This window comes from Cryptotermes secundus, unplaced genomic scaffold, assembly GCF_002891405.2.
Source record: "Cryptotermes secundus unplaced genomic scaffold, Csec_1.0 scaffold1801, whole genome shotgun sequence".
In the NCBI taxonomy this organism is placed as follows: Eukaryota; Metazoa; Arthropoda; class Insecta; order Blattodea; family Kalotermitidae; genus Cryptotermes; species Cryptotermes secundus.
In genome coordinates this window covers 96,321-116,324 of record NW_019743179.1, presented here as the reverse complement: position 1 = coordinate 116,324, position 20,004 = coordinate 96,321, and the positions used below count along the sequence as shown (strand labels likewise).

Here is a 20,004-nt window from a genome sequence, read left to right as displayed (position 1 = left end):
AGCCCCGGTTAAGCCGCAAACCGGTTAATCCGCCCCCGGATAATCGAGAGTTGACTGTATATAAGTATATAGCTCAACATGTCACAATATGTTAGTAAATCACCCACTGTCATCTGAACATGTGACAAAGAAGGGTATAGCAAGATGTGTGGGTTGTGATGTGTGTGTATGTTTGTTTTGTTGCTGTCATGTTAGTCTTCTTGCTACAGGATTATTGCATATTGCTTTGCAGGTGTGTCTACAAAAGCTTTGCAAGGAGCGAAATCCATAGGGAATTTTCTGTTTTCTGCTGTGAACAAGGCTGGGAAGACAGTCAGCGAAGCAAGTGCTAAAATCAAGAAGACTGTTGAGGAGAATGTAAGTACCCACATTTGCATTGTTTTATCTGCTACCTTCTGAAGTGGGACACAGGGAGGATTCATTCAAGTAATTTTATTCTTTGAAGTGGGAAGTCAGAAGGATAGTTCCCTATCACAATGAGAAGATATTTCACTGTTTATTCTACAGCAGCATTTTTCAAGCATTTGATCCCTGCTACTCACCTGAGCAACCCTCCCTGACTCTGCACGTCATCTTATGATATTATTTCGAATATAAGGTGCCCTCAAATTTAAGATGCATCCAAGTTCTGAATGTGGCTTTTAGGAAGAAATTAGGAAGGCTCACATTCTTCAAATTTAAGACGCACCTCAATTATTTAACTGAAAAATATGTATAAAATGTGCATCTTATATTGAAAGTAATACAGAATTTACTGCACCCACCTGCTTCTAGTGTCTACACTTAATAGTAGTAGTTAGTTGGTTATGTATTTTAATCTTCTCTAATATATGTGGTTTTGCTTATTTGAGAATCACCTGATTCATTTTTTTGTGTTAATCTTAGAATTATTTTCAACGTATCTGTACATGAACGTTTTATGAAATATGAAATAACATTATAAATGAACATAGTGTAGTGTGTAGAACCATTGCTAGGTAATGACCTCGAAACAAACAGTGAAACAACATTTGCGGCTAGGCAGCAGATTTCTTAATGAGCAAGTATATGCAGCTGATACTGGGTAATGCCTCCAGAAACAAAATGTTACCATGGAAACGATTTGAGTACAACAATGAATGGTGTTTTCTTCACGGTCCATGCCGAGATGTTATAACCAAGACAAGTATAGAAGTTAGTTGTGAAAGAGTTGTAACAGAGTCAGTTGGCAGCCTGTGAAGGGAAGACTTGGTCGGTACTGTTGAATCCCCAGTATTAGAGGCCTTTACCAGAGAACGACTGGGAAAAACAGCAGACTGGAAGTATTTAGCATGTACTGTGGTGATTTGTAAAGTGTGGAAATTAGCGATAGTGTTAGTTATTTGTAGTTACAACCTGTAAGTGATCAGTAAATCCATTCTTCAATCCTAAACCCCGTTGAGAGTCACTCTAACATGTGCCAGTAGTAACAGATAGAGCACCACTTTGAAATTTAAAAGAAAGGAAACACTGACCGAAAAACTGAGTTTAGTGGAAACCTCCACAGACCATGTACTAAACTTCATGAACTGCAAAAAGTCTAACTAGGCAGCTCAGTATGGTGATAATAATGGAGACTTTTATTTGGGATGTGCTCAGCATCAATCTTGGCTGGGACACTCGCCATCCTGGCTGAGAATGTATTGTGGTTTTCCTCAGTCCTTCCAGGCAAATGTTGAAAATAGTGCTGAGAATAAGCCAGGTACTGCTGATTCCTTCCAAATCCTTTCTATGTCATCAGTCATCCTACCATTCAATGCTGTGTTGTGTGAATAGAGACATCATCAAATAAATGACAGATGGTGTGCACAGTCTTAGTTGGGAAACATGTCTGTAGGGAGATAAATTTGGATATTGAAAGCATACGCCTTTTATGGTTATGAATATGTTAAAGAGTTGAATGTGCAGCTGAAAATGGAGAAACAAGAAACTTATTCAGAATTTTGATTTTGAAACTACTTTGATAAGATCTATATCATGTCTGTCCCCTTTCAGCTTTTGAACTAGTTGATTGATTTTCACAAAACTTGGTTGAATGTTATGCTACTAGAGGACATCACAGTTCTGCACTGAGGCATTCTCTGCAATCAGTAATAACAACATGGAGCATACCCAAACTTATGAGGTGGAGCAACATTTAATGTAGGGTTTTTAAAATTGTGTATATCAAATAGATGCTTAAAAAATGTGCAGCCTTTGTTAAAATAAATAAATGTATTTAAATTAATTAAAATGAGGTAGGAACTGATTTTTTAAGTATTATGTTGATGAGCTTTCACTTCCTAATGCTTTACCTTTTACATTTCCCAACACTTAACCCTCTCTGTCTTCATCAGCAGGACTAGCAGGTACTGCTTTGGAGCCTTCAAAGTAAAAAAAGAATCTGTTCCCTGCCTTCAGCTATAGTCTGTCTCACTGCTCCCCCTCCAATTTCTCTTTTTCTCAGGATTCGAAGGTTATATAAAAATACAGTGTCAGGTGGTAGGAAAGATTGTGAGTTGAGTATTTATGTGGATGGACTGAGAAAAAATCGTGGACATCCTCAGTCAGGATATCTGGCTACCCAACTGATAATCGAACCCCGCCCCCAAATACTGAGCAGTAATGCTAACCACTACCACAGTGTTTGCTGGGTTGTTGTTTGTCCATTATGATACAAATTATCAAGGATTGTTGTCTTGTAGATGTTGCAACACTGTATAAGATAAAGCAGTGTCAAGGTTGTGTTTGTTATTCTGTAAACAGGGAACTGTGTAAGACAGGCTGCATAACATATTCCCTGTCTGTAACAGCTGGTATCATTATTGATCCAGCAAGCTGTGACACCCAAATATGGGTGAGGAGGGGGAGCTTACCGGTGGTGTCGGGTGAAGGAACAGTTTGTATGACATTTAGAATTGATTGTGCAAAAGAAACTCGTGTATAATCTCAGAAATATATCAGTGGAGTTCTTCACATGAGGCGCATTAGCACTAAGTGGATTGCATTCCTTCATATTTGGTAGGTCATGGTGTCTTCACTGAAACTTTTCATAGAAACATCCTTGCAAGATTCGGCTTCTGTGGTTAATGTGAAAACCTGACTGATCAAAAATTCATCTAAGTCATATGTGCTGCTGGGTTACATAGTTTAATATGGTAGTGAGGCGTTTGTCACTAGTTAGATATTTGGTTTAATTGAGGGAGTTAAAGAAGGAAATTTGTTTACAGAAAGACTAAAATATGAAGCCTTTCACTTAAGAGAAAACGTATTACATATGAAGAAAGCAGTAAGCATATAAGTTGTTGGGTTTTCATGACACTGTTTATTCAGTTTGGGCTCTTCTGTGTTCCTTTTCTGTTGCAGTTTATTTTATTATGCTCTCAGTGATCATATAGCTATAAGTGATAGGATGATTGGTGAATAATGAACTAAAACAGATTAGGAAGAAAGTGATCTGGCTTAATTGAGGTAGTGTTCCAACATTTGCCCAGAGGGACTAAGGAAAACAACGAAAACCACAGTGACTGTAACCTGTGTCCAGCCGAGACCTCAAAGAAGCATCTCCATTATAAAATTATGGATCATCGTGTCTACAAGAAGCAGCTTGGTCTCCTGTACTGTTATACACAAAAATTTGCAGCTGAGTTTAGTACAGATACCAGGTAGAGTGATATTTGAACCTGGAAAAAGACATTTATTTCTCAACATATCCTCCACCGACATCGATACACTTGTCCAATCGGTTTATCAGTACATTGAAACCTGCAGCATAGAAGTCTTTTGACTTCTGTTTCAACCTCTTTATCATCAACAAAACGTTTGCCACCAAGGTGGAAGCACTTTACTCCACAAACACTTCTCACCCTAAACGGGAAACATTTCTTTATGAATATCCTTTGCATTGAGTCCTTTTGCCCACAGAAAACGCACAACATAACGATTCTCTTCGGTAGTAAGCCCCGCAAGCGTGGTCGCCATTTTGACTACCGAAACAAGTCTCTGAACATGGGCATATGCGTTTGCTACCTAGAGCATCATGAAGCTGAACTGTGCTGCTATCTAATGATACACATAGAAAACCTATTACATCCATTACAGCCGTTTTACTACCATTTGTGACCTATTTACTGACTCTCCCTTTCAAATACAAAACTCAGTCTAATTGAGGACCAGCTTTTTTACGGTGCTACATTTGCCACCAGTGTATGTTCTGTTTTTCTTTGCTTCCTTGCCACTGCTTTACTTCCACATCACATTACATGCGATTGGTTCATGTCTTAGCTGCCAGTTCTAGTGAAAAGCTCTACAACGTATTAAGTTATGTTAGAACTCCATTCCCCCACTTCATCTGTACTTGGCAGCCCCTCTGACATTTCCACTTGCTGTGCGTAGGTTCCATCAAAAGCCTTTTCTTAATGCACAGACACGAAGCTGCTACAGGAAACAATTGGAAGCAGAGCCCTTAAGCCATTAACTATGCACAGGGCTGCGTTCCTATAGTTCAGCTCCTCTCCACGATTGCCTTTATGGAAAGGAAAGAATTCTTCTAGCGCTGTTTGCATTATGTTTCTGTAGCTTATTTAACGATTCTTTATGTAACGTCGATGGTTAGGATGGTTGCAGAATAATGAATTGAAAGAGATGTAAGAGGAAGCTGTCGTGTGTAGGACCGAGGAAAGCCACGAAACATCTCAGTATAGTCGGTGGCCAGACCGACATTCGAACGGGTTACCCAGAGGCGTTACTGCTTAAGTGAACTGGTTTGCCTGCAAGTGAGGTTAGGAGACAGTGGTGTACTGTTTTGCGTGATACGCATAAAAAGTACGTATATACATGGGAGATCACGTCTGCCTGTCCGCAAGTTTCAGTTGGATAACGCGAAACAGATTTTGGTCAGATTTGATATGAACATTACACGTATGTCATTGAGACACGCGGTTGAGGCAATACGTTACAAGCCGGAAAGTCGCGGATTCGGTTCAAGATGAGTTGGATTTTTTTAATTTACGCAATCCTTCTAGCCGCACTATGGTCCTGGGGTCAACTAAGCCTCTAACAGAATGAGTACCCGGAATCTTCCCGAGGGTAAGGAGCGGCCGGCGCGTAAGGCTGGCAACCTCACCGCCATCTATGAGTGGATTTTCAATAAATTGCAGGAGCCTCGACGTCTGACAACTCTACGGGCCCCTACGGCCTGTTGCAGGGATATGTTTACCTTTTTTTAATATGCCTTTGGACTCCGCTCCAAACTGGTAATTTTAATTTCTTAACAACGCACTGCGAGTGCATGAACTTTTAACTGACAATAGAACAAATTCTAAATCAACCACAGTAAGCAGTAGTAGCTATAATAACTACAGTAACAGAATCCAGCTTTTATGAGCGAAATATATCGTGCTTATTAAGTTGCTGAAAAATAAACGTANCACCGCCGTGAAAAGCCTCAAATCTTACAGGTGCGTGTATTTGCCGAAAGGCCAAGATGAATGACAACGAAAGCAAACAACTGTTAGTATGGACTGCAGGACAGTGGTGGTGTTACCTCAGTCCATGCTTGTCATATCTTGCAGCGCTAAACAAAACACCCGCGTTCTGCTTCCTCATTTGCCGGCTGTCAATGTCAAATCGCTGTTGCAACACGTTTTTATCTGATGAACGTTTTGCAGTAAAGTGGTAAGTTTGTTTATCACTTACTGTGACCTTAAGTAAGTTATTATTCCACCAAAAAACAGGTCACAGGAATTCCTTGTCGCCCGCAGATTTCAGGTATCCATCTGTTTCCGTTTGTATCCAGTATCCGATATTTTGTATAACGTAACAGCGGTTTCTAATTTTTGTACAGACGGGAGAAATGGATGTTTCAGCACAAGGAGATCCACGCTTGCCCGGGACTGAGCCCCAGTGGCAACCAGTACCAGTTGTATAGCCTACAGATTATCATTTCAGTGCCTTTTGTGAAGTGCCTCATGCTGTTAGGCGTACATACTGTTATTTTGTGAAGGAATTGCATGTGAAGTGAGGAGTGTGGCAGTGCATAGCTGGGCAGTGGTTGCATTGGTATTGAGGAAGGGTGCGTGGGTGACGCACTATAACTGAGGGTTCAGCAGCCCTTATCAGAGGCAGTCGACTCGACCACATTCCCCGTGCTTTCCGTCGAGAACGGCCAGGTCTAGAAGCACGCACAGTAGTTAGACTTTGTTAAGCGTTAAATGACGGCTGTGTGGCCTTGGTCATACAGACCGCTGTGTTTTCATGTGTTTAGCACCTGTGGTTGGCTTGGGGTCCCTGTGAGTTATGTTTCTCACAATACAGATGCGATTGTTTCCTAAACGATCCCGGTTAGCTCAGTCAGTATAGTGGGTAGGGTGCGGGTTGGACGTTCGAATTGTGAAGGATGTGTCGTGGCATATTTTAAGGCACTTGCTCAACATTCGACTGGAGGAACTGGACGAACACTCTATTCGGGTAGCTGGACACTCTGGGCCGAAATTCGAATCCATGAGAGTGTTACCCAGTATACCAGTACATTCAGCGACATGGGGAAAGAGTGTCGTTTATATGTCTACGCTTTCAGTAGATCAGGCCGTATAACGTTGAATGGTAGATAATTAATGCGTTGGAAAAAATGCGCAAGGAAGGGGTCGTGGCCTGTTTCGAAGTACCACGCTCATTCTTGGCCGGAGGGATTGAGGAAACCCACGAAAAACCTCAGTCGGGATTATTGGTGTCCCAGCCAAGATTCGAACCACGTATCTCCCAAATGCGAGTCTAGAGGGTTACCGCTGAAGCTGATCTGCGCGGCGATATGGGACATGATGTGCAAATACAGGGTGACATTTATTTTTGCTAGAACAGTAGGTGCTGTGCGGAACAGGCGATGGTAGTATTATCATTTCACATTCCTGGACGCACGGACAGTTCAGTTTCTGATAACAAAATAGATAGAGAAGTCATGTAAACCTGTAGTTGGGGTGCCCACTGTAATATACTTGTACAGGGTGTCCCAGGTGGAAAGGTAAATATTCTGGGAAGTCTTTTTTATTGCTAGTGGGGTGGGACTAAGTCCCTTGTACTGCGGCCACTTCTGGCCTATTGTACCAGCCCCAGATGATAGGTGAGGGTTTGTGAACCAATTGGTGGAATGAAGATTGGCAGGGGAAACCGAAGTACTCGGAGAAAACCTGCCTTAGCGCCACTTTGTCCACCACAAATCCCACTTGACGAGACCCGGGATCGAACCCGGGCCGACGCGGTCGGAAGCCAGCGACTAACCGCTTGAGCTATGGCGCGGCCTTCTGGGAGGTCATAGTATCGGTTATTCTAAGCAAAAAAGTGTATATATACATATGTCCTATTCAGAACGGTTTCCGAGATACAGCTATTTCACTGTACGCTGTACAGACAAGCAACGCGCCATGTCCTTACACGAGCTGCGGAGAGCGTTGATGTTGACGGTGGAATTTTCGAAAATATATTACACTAGGTAAACTGCACCAACTTTGCACTTGAACACCAAATGCCAGTATTAGAAACAGTACGTTATATAGCTGTCTTTTTTGGAAACTCACAGTGAAATGGCTCTAGCTCGTAAACCTTTCGGAATAGGACACATGTACGTGTACAGTTTCTTTGCTTAGAATGTCCCATATTATGACCTCCCAGAATATTGATCTTTCCTCCTGGGACACTCTGTACATTGAAGATCAGTAGTACCCGAGGATTTGGTCGTAACAAGTTGTCAGCATGTAGATATGCAGCCCGACTTTCATGTCGTGAAGGCCAGTACTCGCCCCTGGACCGCAGTTACATCGCATGGGTTTCGACTTGATGGTGTAAATACATTTTAGAATGCACGTAGAGGTGACTCACGCAAAACTCCTAGAGATTTGACAAGATGTGAGTAATGGATTCGTACTCCTGCTTCGTGTCTGGGGAGGTCCCGAGGTCGAATAACTGTCTGGAAGCTGACAAACCGAGGATCTTTTTCGTTTTTGTCAGTCCCCGCACGCGAGTGCGGGGTAGTACGCCTCAGGACAAGATAATTTTCAGAAAACGAGCTATATTGATTTTCCAGATAATAAATTTTTACAAAGCAGTTTGACGTAGCGGTAACGCTGTAAGACATAATCTGGAGGAATTTTGGCCATGACACCGGCTATACTGACAGGTTTTTCGTGGTTTTCGTCGGTACTTCCAGGCAAATACCTGGAGAGTACCTCGATTTGGCTACGACCGCTTCTTTTCAAACCCTTCCCAACTCATCGATCCTCCTGTGTATAACGAGAACGCCGTAAGATAGCCCAGGAGAACGGTTGTTATTGCCAGGAGGCCATTAGCTGACTCCATGTAAGGAATATTGCGCATCTACCCTTTCCTCCCCGTCTTTCAACGGTCTCGAACTTCCACTCGATTGTTAATGTTTTTGTGAGAGCGATTTTAAAGCATACTGAAAACTGTTGCTGTTATCGAAGGCGCTGGAGTCCATTGTTATTGATGAAAAATGTGACCACCGTAATCAATTTAGTGTTCGATTTATTGAGCGCTTCTAACGCCAGCGGTAGAGATTGGAACTAATGGATCCTGTTTCCTTTATTGTCACATATTTGAAATTCCACAGTTAATCTTTGTTCAGTGCTTTTGTTGATCGGCACTTGTTTCAGATATTTGTTCGGGGCTTTGAATCAGCTAGAAGCCGTTTGTTTATGCATTTCGGCTGCATTATTAATACCTCTGACCGTGTATGTAACCGGATGTTGCTGCCTGTGATACCATAACTGCTTCGAATTGGACTTTACTTAGCGAGCAGAACTCTGTCCCAATCTACACAAGAAATGCATTATTATTAATAGAAATTTAAAATCTTGGATTGAGCGAGTATTGAATGTTTAACTGCATTATTGTAGGTGGTAAAACTATCCCTGTAACAGGTCGTAGAGGTCCATAGGGTTGTGAGACGTTGAGGCTACAACATTTTCTGGACAGTCGGCTCACAGCGGTGAGCGCCGGCCGCCTTTTCCCCCCACTAAGATTCTAGGTACTCATTTCCGTTAGAGGCTGAGTCGAACCCAGGGCCATAGTGCGGCTGGAAGGATTAGGTCAATTGAAAAATCCAGTGACATCATCAGGAATCGAACCCGCGACTTTCCTGCTTGTAGCATAATGCCTCAGCCAACGAAAGTTAATTATATGAATGCCCTGAAGACTATTATGTTTTGGGATCTGAGTGTGTCTATTCTGGTAGAGGTTTGTCGACGTTTCAGAGGTACATACTGCTTCCATTCTTAGGGTCGAAGATTAAGCCTGGCAAGCAACCAGCAAGCAAGTTGGAGACATTGCGTTCCTGCGAAACATGTGTAAACGTCTCACGGACTCATCGCGTCTCGTTACAGGAGGAAGTACTTCGCATTGTCACAATCGCGAGATCCACAAGTCCCACCGGAAGGGAATTAAACTGGATGGCACCGTGAGGCAGGTGACGCTTTCGGTACGAATGCAGAGTTGGATAGAATGTAGAAGAAAGCTTTTGGTAGCCTGGAGATACTGATGAAAGCCACGATAGCCTGTGTCCTTGTTGATTCCAATCGAAGACCTCTCGAACACAAATCGGATGGGTTACCAGTAGGCAGACTGTATGCAGGTGATATCTGTCAGTTAACTGGTATCTAATTCTGTGCACCAGAACTGGTGTTCGCCCAGTTACTTAAGGAATTCCTCGCCTTCTGTGGAACTTAGAAGGTTCATTACCGTATTTACGGGCGTTTGCCATTGGACTTTACCTGAGCCAGATGAGTCCAGCCTACCCCCCCCCCCACATACAATTTCCTTAACACTTTGCGGACTGGTGGCATATTTTTATGCCCAGCGCTTTTAAACGTGGCGGACCGGTGGCATATTATTATGACTTTAGGACACATTAGGTTGTAACACACTGTACCTTGCTCTGGCGCCACACAACTGCAATGAATACTGCGTAATAAATCTTCGGAATGTATGCTAGGTATTCAGTAACTTGACCTGGCTGGCTAGGGTCCCTACTTCGAAAGAAAATAAACTTTGCCCCTTCCAGCTGTTTATGTACCAGGCAGGAAGTTAGTAGAGGGGAATATGTTCCAAGGACAAAAGCGGCTGAAGGCAAAGCGATCTCTCTGACTTCTTTTCCGATGAGCCATCTGACGTGCCTTGTGGAGGAGTAGTGATTAGTGACTCAGACAGTGGAAGTGACAGGCCTCAACAAAGAATTGTGGCCACAGATAATAAAAGTGAAAGTTGCCTTGTGGCTTATAAATTGTGCCATTTTCAATTCATTTTTGTTTACAAAAATCTAAACCCTGATTCTAAATTGAAATACAAAGCATTTCTGATTAATGTGGCAAAGTCCAGGGCTACAGTCCAGATGGTGGCGGCAGAACCAGGGTCACACAAAGACTTAGTACGACCGGGCCCTTCAACTCCCACCCCATGACGGCCTCATGTGGACCCTCCAGGGCGACTCTCGAGTGATATGCGGAAACATGCCCTCGTGAAAATTGTGAAGAGTGAACATTCCAAGGGGAAGCACCCTTCTAGGCAGTGCTGTGTTTGCGCAGTTCACAAAAAAAAAAGACTATGACTGTCTACATTTGCAAGTGTGTAATGCCACTTCACAAAGGGGAGTGTTTCCAAAAATATCACACTCTCAAGCACTTACAGGAGAATTGGTGTTCTCCAAAAATTTATTTCATAAAATTAATTAGGAGATTTTATATTAATTTTTAAAGTGAACAGTGCAGAAGTTAGGGTAGTAGGTATAAAAATGCCCGTCTCCAGGGTGATTTACACGTAAATATTTAAATCACCAGTCCGCGAAGTGTTAAAATTAATTTTTTTGTTTTCTTCCCATCCTCAAAAACTTTTTGTATGAACTATACTGTGCGTGCTACTTGTTCAGCCGCTCCCATCTGGTTCAGTTTAATCACCTTGATGGTGCTGATAAAGCGTACAAAGTATTAATCTTCTCGTCATGCAATTTATCACTTCCTCCCCCCTTAGGCCTGAATGTTTACAAACATCCCCAGGGTGTGATCTCCCTTCCGTGTGAGGTGCCAAGCGTACGCTGTTGCGTCCTGGTGTGTAATTGATTGTGCAGCGAGAGACCAAGCGTCACACCCATTCAAACCCACAGATAAATTGAATAAATAGTAGCGAGTGTACGCTTCACACTCCCATGAATTATGTTGGTCACGAGGCTACATTCGTCTCCGCGTTGAAATGCATTCGCTTCTTCCACTGGATGCTGCGATCAGTCAGTCGTTGATGGTGGAAGCGAGTTGCTGCCTCTGGACCTCAGATCGATACTCTTATACCAGGGCGATCAGTGGCGTGCCGTTGTGTTTTAAACAGTGGCGACCCGCAACCGTGGTGTAATGTATGGATTAACTTTTGGCAGTTCTGGCGTTCAGAAATTTCTCATTTTGTTCCTTTATTTCTGTCCTCCATTTCCGCAATTCCTTTCTGTCACGATCGCCTTCCTCTGTGAAATGCTGTTGTTTTAATCAGAGTGCTGATTACAAGATCTGGGATGGGCTTTTCTAGGGAGTAAATGTGGGCGGAGCGTGGTGCTAACCGAATCAAGTATAAAGCCGACAGTGGAACCATATCTCCATATAGGGTGGACATGATCGTGTCTTTATTGTTTTCGTTTTCTGTAGGTGTAACTGTGTTCAAGAAGGCCCAATAGGGTCAACTGCAGATAGGGTATATGCGTGTCTTACTCTGATATACTCCATCCGCCATGGGAACGTGACGTAGATCGTTGTGCCCTCATTAGAAAATTACTAGATCCCATTTTCAACATATGCTGCTGGGAAATTCGTATGTACTTTCACGGGATTTTTCGTCTGTAAGGTTGTCTTTCCAGGGTATGAATCACGCAGGCTCGTAAAGTAGATGGACTTTAATAAGACTGAAGATTGGTATTGTGAGTTATTGTCAGCGTAATTAGATATATTACACATAGATAAATAAATAAATAATGTCTCTTGCGGGGTTTACCCTCCGGCCCCTGTCATTTTTATTTTATTTTAATTTTACTCCTTTTACCCCCTCTTTTGTCGTTCCCACCTCATAAGTTCGAAGTCCACCATGTCATTATTATTGATATGGAAAGTTAAAGAGTCGATTTCAGGATGGTCTACAGTGGCGCGACTGTCCGGCAGTTTCCAGCGTTCCTAATAAGGAATTGGTGACACGACAGTTGTGGGTACATTTTTGATCTGTGGCCATGCCAAGTCTCGCATCTGAATGTAATCAACAGAATGCTCTGTGTTCCCGAAACTTCAGTTGATTCTGGCGTGTTGCGAGCTCACAAGATCGATTCATACGCGAACGCCTGCATCCTGGAGTTTGGATTACACGCCACATATCCGTGCCGGAGAAGTTGCCGCTGTATGAAGGTGATACCGTTAATGTCTGCATTGCCTGAATGGAAACTTAAATGCTGCGAACACAGTGGTAAGAAAACATAAACTGGGGCGGGATTGCGTAGTCTGTATATCGACTGGGTACGGGCTGAACGACCGAGCGGTCGGAGTTCGAGTCCCGATAGGTTCAAGAACATTATCTTCCCCACGTCATCCACACCGACTCTGGGGCCCACAAAACGTCGTATCCTGTGGGTTCTGGGGGCTCTTTCCCCAGAGGTAAAGCAGCCGGGGCCGGGGCGCGGAGCTGATCACTCACCTCCAGCTAGTGCCGAGGTCAAGAAAATGTGGATCTATACATCCACTCCCCTATACGCCTTCATGGCGTAGTGCTTAATTAGTTAAGCAGAGGGACAGCTTTGCCTTTTATACTGTATATTTGCTTTTGAATGTCTTCTTTAGATAGTATACTGGACTTCACATATCCACATCGAAATATCAAAACTCACAGAATAGACTTGATACATTGGAACATAAGACTGCTCGCTTGTTCATGACCCACCGCATAACTTAACGTTCATTCAACGTCTTAACGCACGACACTTCGTTCATATAGTAATCTGAAATTGCGTAATGTCAGTGGCAGAAGTCACTCTTACAAAAATGTATTTACAGTAAACCCTCGCTGATTCGGATTAATTGAGGGGGTCGTCCGGATTAACCGATAATCTGGATTAATGAAGGTAGCCCTACAAGACAAAAACTCAGAAGCAGATAAATGGAAAATTTAATAATATAGTTAGTGCTGACGAAAATAAATACGAAAACATCACTGCAGTCTCCTTCATCCAGCTGAAGCCAATCTTGGTTTCTCCAGTCTCTCCAGCTGCTTTGAACAGAATGTGACAGTCCTCTCGCTCTAATCCCTCTTGCTCCTAATCACACGTTTCTTCTACAGTGTGTACTCAACTATGTAGAGAATTTTTCATTTTTCGATCTGAATTAACTGTAACCGAACATTCAAGACTGCGACTGCGTTTTCTGGGCCCTGTAATTTGGTAGACAGGTACCAGCGCTTAGTAGAAACCTAGTAGTCTGATGTATTCTGAAGATGGAGGCTAAACAATCCTTCGAAACTTCGACACAAAATTATGCGGCCTCATTATATAAGAACTTATCCTCACTTTTGTACATACTCTAGTATGCAGTCGTGGGTTCCTCAGTCACAACAAGTGGAGTCACTGGTTCTTTATTGTTGTTCTTACCTCTCATTTGACCATAATTGCCTATGTAGGGATACAGCGTCTTTAAATAATCCATGAATCGTGTAATTAGGGGATCAGGCTGTAGTGCAGTGAATTGGATTCCCCAATGGGCTGAGTAATGAATATTGAGCGGCCGTAAGTCACGTGCTCACACTGCTGCTTCATCGCATTAACTCGCTGTCCTCGTTCCGTCGTCGTTTATGCAGACTGTGATAGTACTGACTTGTCTTTCCTTCATGAATTTCATTACTAACTTATTGGCATCCTGTCTGTGAATACAATACTGACATCTCTTCGTTCTTAATCTAAGGAAAAGCTTGTGTTGAAAGTATATCCTTAGCTTCGCCGGGTCTCTACATCCGCATGGAACAAGCTGAAGACCGCAGAACTATTTCTATTAAATCTTATACAGAATGTCCCAGGAGGAATGGTCAAAACTTCGGGAGGGTGTTCCTTATTTTAAAGTATGCCGATATAACCCAGAACACCTATGTCCAAAGTTGAACGGTTACGGAGATAATGGCCAGAGAAGTGTGAAAATTTGACCGGTGTTACACACTTGTTGATTACAAAATACATATTAAAACTGGCAGGAATATGTGGTTTCTGTAATGTTAATAATGTACGTAACATCAAACTAACTTGTGAGTGACATGAAGCCATAAAATTGAAGTACAAAATACTCGCTCGCCATGTCATAATTGTCCTTAGGATTTCCAAGCAGTATACATGACACATGACGGGCAAGCGCTGACGTAACATGGCTGACTGTGCTATAAGCTGACCACATAACTGTATTAAACGTACATTCACGGAAAATCTCTTGGAATTTCGTTTCCATTATCTCATGTGGATTATCATGGGACCACGTATGCACATTTCGTAAATTATTTACACCATCCAGGGTAAAAGACGCCTATTCACTGAATAAAATGACGCTTAACAGTTCGGGATGAGCTTTTATCAAGTGGCACAAATCCATACGCTGTGCATGGTCGCCTGGTTCCAGATGTTGTACCCTTTGATCATGGTAAGGATACAACTCTTCATCATGTAAAGTTCGCCACACCTGCATACGTGATACGCCGATGCGAGAGGCCATTCTATGAGTGGACAGACACGGACTTCTCTGAACCATCTCAAGAATGTTCTCTCGTGTGTTTATCATTCGTACATCCTCCCTTTCAGACTGTACAGAAACACTCGGAAGAGAACCAGTATCACGCAATGTCTGGTGAATTCGCGTAAATACACTTCGAGATGGAATCCTTCGATCGGGAAAACGCATTTGGTACTCTTCAACAGCAGCACGTGCATTGCCACCGCAAAATCCATACACAGAATGCATATCACAATATTCAACGTGTGAAAACACAAAAGGCATTTCAGCAACTCCGCACAACTACACGCAATTTACCAACCATTCACGACGCTGCCGCAACGTACTCTGTAGGCTCTGTAGGTAGCATTTGAGCCACATGAGCTTACGGCTAGTGTGAATCACCGCACTCAAGGACAAACATAGATAAGGCGTCTCAGCTGACAGGTACAGTGCGTGGACCCGCCAGAAGACCACACTTTTCTCGGGCCATTATCTCCGTAACCGTTCAACTTTGGACATAGGTGTTTTGGGTTATATCGGTATACTTTAACATAAGGAACACCCTCCCGAAGTTTTGACCATTCCTCCTGGGACACCCTGTATTGGCGGAGTTTTAGTAAAATTTATCGGTATCTGTTCTCGGTTAAACTTTGACACCAGTAACGGACACCTAACATGGCGGCCTACGTGCTTTTCTGCACATATCTCGAGTTTAATAAGGTAACGCTATCCGTGTAACAGGCCGTGGAATTCCATAGGGTTGTGAGACGTCGAGGCTCCCACATTTTCTAGACAATCGATTCGCAGATGGCAGTGAGATCAGTCTTGCGCGCCGGCCGGCCACCCTTTACCCGTAGAAAGATTGCTGGTACTCATTTCTATTAGAGGCCAAGTCGACCCCAGGGCCATAGTGCGGCTGGAAGGATTAGGTCAATTGAAAAATCCATTGACCTCATCGGAAACCGACCCCGCGACCTTCCGGCTTGTAGCATAGTGCTCGTACCTCGAGTTTAAGTTTCTAAATATTTTTATGGGTGAAGAATATTTGGAACGTGTAGGGAAAAAATTACGCGTTCCCTCCCCCCCTCCCGCAAGCCTTGCGGTTTTCGAGATAAACAGACGCGCGCCAACGCGCCGTTATTTGTACGCCGTGTTTATCTCCACAGTTGATACAGAGTCGTTAAACTCTGACACAAAGAATGGTACAAATTCACATAAACCTCGTCACAATTTCTATGTGTAGAACCATAGGGCACTGACAGGTGTGGGCTGTGTATATTTCCTTGTTTCATATGAATGCTTTGTCGGCCTTCATTTGGCTTGCCGTGACAGTGTTAGCTGCTTTACACGTTATCAACCCGTTATCAGTTGACTCCCCAAACTGAATTTTCAGGAGTTCAGTGCCGAACATAAGAGCAACCGGTGGCATTGGCCTTGCATGCGGGAACCCCCTGGAAAAGGGTAGTAAGAGGCAAGTGTCGGTCCAGCGACAGCTTCAGATCGGCCCACGGCAACATTAAGGTTGCAACAAAGTTGTTTAACGACCCTGTTAGGGGACACACTGTATGACATCGAATGGTAAGCTGAATTGGAACAGCCGTGGTGTGATCGGGGTGCTATCTCAGAATTTGTGTAGATGGCCTGACGAAAACCAGGAAAAATCTCGGTCACGATGATCTATGTTCCACGTGGGATTCGAACCGGGTGCCTCCCGAATTGGGGTCCGGAGCGTTGCCGCGACTCAAACCCGCTCGGTATAACTGTACGTTTTGTGTGCACTTCCCTTATTAATATAACTAAATACAGCTAAAATAGTGTAAAGGTAAAGGTAAAGCTGTCCCTGTAACAGGCCGTGGAGGCCCGTAGGGTTGTGAGACGCCGAGGCTCCCACATTATTTAGACAGTCGGCTCACAGATGGCGGTGAGGTCAGGCTTACGCGTCGGCCACCCTTTACCCCCAGGAACATTCCTGGTACTCATTTGTGTTAGAGGCTCAGTCGACTCCAGGGTCATAGTGCGGCTGGAAGGATTATGTTAATTTAAAACTCCAATGACTTCATCTGGACTCGAACCCGCGACCTTCCGGCTTGTAGCATAGTGCCGGAACGAGCTATGCCACCGCGTATCTTGGATACGATAATGTAACGAAAAGAAAGAACTTGGATTATGTTTTTTATTTTCTATTGAATTTAAACCCCCTATATAATTGTTATTAACTGTGTATATCGATAAAGATGTGTATTTCATAAAGCTCAGCCTTGGCTGGTGATATGGGTCGCAAATCAGAATAATTTGACACCCCTGAACTAACGGAGAAATGTAGAAAGAGAAACTATAAAGTGAAGTTAATTGAATTAACCTCACCCTTATAAATCCTGATTTTATTTAAAGAAGCATTTTTCAGTTACCAATAATAATTATATTTCTGTGTTTATCTTTGTAATTAGTCTAAGCAGGCGACTGTTTCGTCGCTACCTCAGCACTGGAGTGTTCTCTCTCCACGTTGGGTGAAAACGAGATAGCCCACTTTTCTGATTCACCTTAATGTGTTACCCTGTCTCCACATTATTGTTATTATTATTATTATTATTATTATTATTATTATTATTAGAGGGGGTGGGTTTCCCCATGCACCGCGACTAATAGTCTATTGTACGTCCCCCTTTGATATTCTATCAGTCGCCGTACCCTACCGGTACTGGTGCGTGCTATCAGCCCCGTTCAGCCAACGAGGTCGGCCCTCGGTACCTGATACTTCCTCCATCTACCAGAGGCATTGGAAACTACTTGGGCGGGAAACTTTTTGCTGATTTAGCTCAGAGGTCTCCTAGAGACATGAGGATCTTTTAAGTGCCGTAAATTTACGACACGGAACCCACGGCTTAAAGTCCCTCCCGGAGGACTTGTTCCCTGAATTTTTCCGCCCTTGAGTCATGAGGTGGGAACGTTACCCCTAGACTACGGAGGCCGCTCTGTCTCCACATAGTCCATGGGTTTACCTTACATGCAAGTGTGAGACTGCAGAATGTGTTTAAACTGCAGCTGATTCCATAACTTTCAACCAAGTTTCGTGAAAATTGATGTTGGTAGACTGAGCACAGTCCAGTGATTAGATGACTGTGTGCCTCGTATGGCGAACTGTTGGCAGTTGTGTTGTCTGTGCAGTAAAGCTTCACGTATTGATCTTGGCACTAGATTGAGATGAATCATCAACTTCACACCCAGGTCTTTCAGTCCCCCTGGGAGATAGCTGGCTGTTCACTTTTATTGGAGGCTGCAGAGGCCCCAGACAGAGTCTGAATTTGGTAGCACATGAAAGGAGTAGAACCCAGGTGTCATCTAGCCACTAAGCCGAATTATGATGGTATTTTCGCACGAACCGTATAATTCTGCCAGGATTTATATCGACGTGTCGCCGGGAGCTGTACCGTTGACCTTTCAGATCTTGCTGCATCCTGTGTGGGTGTTTTACTGCGGTACAGGTCTGACAACCTCTGCGGCGTGCCTCCAGACAACCTCTCGTATTCCTATCGTACAAACACTGAAGTAGTACAAGGAAGGGGTTCAGCATCGCGCATATCAATGCCTGAAGAGTCATTACGGCTAATAACAAAGCCCGTCCCTGTTCATGATCCTGAGCCAGTTCCATCCACCTCCCATCCTCACAACCCATTTCCCTAAGATCCATCTTACTAATTAACTGACTCTGGCAGCAGAACCCGAAGGTTCAGCACAGCTAATACCAAAGCCCGCCACTGGACACAATCCTGAGCCAGTTCCATCCATCTCCCATCCTCACAACCCATTTCCCTAAGATTCATCTTACTAATTAACTGACTCTCTGGCGGGAGAACCAGAAGGTTCGCATTTTCAATTTTTGCAGGAGATGAAAGAAGTAGGTTACACCTAAACGTCCGTACCCTTCCAGCAGGCTATACAACTTCACGATCCAGTGATTCAGTAATATTTATTGTTACCACCATAAGAACTTCAAATCTCACTTTAAAGCCTCATGTTGGTGTGCTTGCCTTGTATGGCAGTTTGTAACGGCCTCCGCTGGGTCGGATGCAAGGAAATGTGACTTAAAGACGCAAACAGTTGTGTCGCCCATAGCTGTATGCAGTATGCGTGAACCGCGCGACTGTGTCCGAGTCCCAATTAAACACACATTTGAATGCTGAACTGATTAGTCCCGACAGAGCTGACATCTTCATGTCGAGTCGATGAATTGTCTCACCTGTAATTATCTGTAGTCTTTAACCCACCCCAACATTCTGACACACCGATTACTGTATGTAGAGGTATGTTTTCGGGCTTTATTGAAGTTTTCGGAGTTTTTCGTGTCATTTTCACCGAGTGTTAAGTTTGGGAGGGAAACATTGCTGTGTTCCTATTCGGGGGATTACGGAATCGAATCCACCCTCAGAAATTGGCTGTGAGTGAAGTAAATGCAGGGATAATGCCCTTAAATAGGCCAAGATCACATGTACATCCATTCTAGTTCGTCATGTACAGTAACCGTATTGATCGGCGCTGTATCACACACATCACTTTTGTTTCGTCACAACGTGTAAGATGTGTGCAAGAGGATGTGTTCCTTCATATGTGACTAGTTTATTGTGAATACACGAATTACCTTACATGTTTCGGCCTGTCTTGGCCAATTTCAGAAGTTTCATAAGCATTAATTGAAAACACTTCACATATCCGTAATACAAACAGTAAACTCTCGCTAATTCGGAGTACTTGGAAGGTCATCCGGATTAGTGAAGCAAAAGGTATCCCTAAAAGACAAAAAACTTAGGTTTGGAGCTTGGGCAGTTTCCCGTTCGTGCGTGTTGGGCGATAGAGACACACTCGTGGTAGCCGGCACAGTTGGTCAGATGTCGTACCGACTTTTCATGCGGTCACTGCCCAGCTTCAAGTGTTGGCAGACATAACTGTGCACGTCTTGTAGATGGTCCATAAATTTGCCGCGTGATCGATTGTGGGCCGTTTCTTGTCGGGGGGTGCCCCAAACAGCAGGTCTCTGATGCATTTTGGCCCGGTTCCTGGCTGCACGATGTCAACATCGTACCTTTACTCGACCTTATCCAGGTTCTTGTTGATACCCCTGTAGTTCGGTCAGCACGGCCTTCACCCTGCACCTATCTGGGCAGATTCCCAGTGGCGCTCTCATGTACCGTTCATCACAGCGAGGGACTTTCTTTGGGCCCAGGTTTTGTCTTTCCATTCTGGG

The 20,004-nt window shown here is 43.7% G+C and overlaps 1 protein-coding gene across 4 annotated transcripts in view; it reads left to right on the top strand.

The window, feature by feature from the left end:
• The window catches only part of LOC111874041 (synapse-associated protein 1), an 84,223-nt gene that overhangs the window by 13,276 nt on the left and 50,943 nt on the right, over positions 1-20,004 (top strand). For all 4 annotated transcript variants that reach the window (XM_023869178.2, XM_023869176.2, XM_023869175.2 and 1 more), the window contains exon 4: positions 233-357. In XM_023869178.2, coding sequence (XP_023724946.1) covers positions 233-357 — 125 coding nt within the window. The remainder of the gene's footprint in view (positions 1-232; positions 358-20,004) is intronic.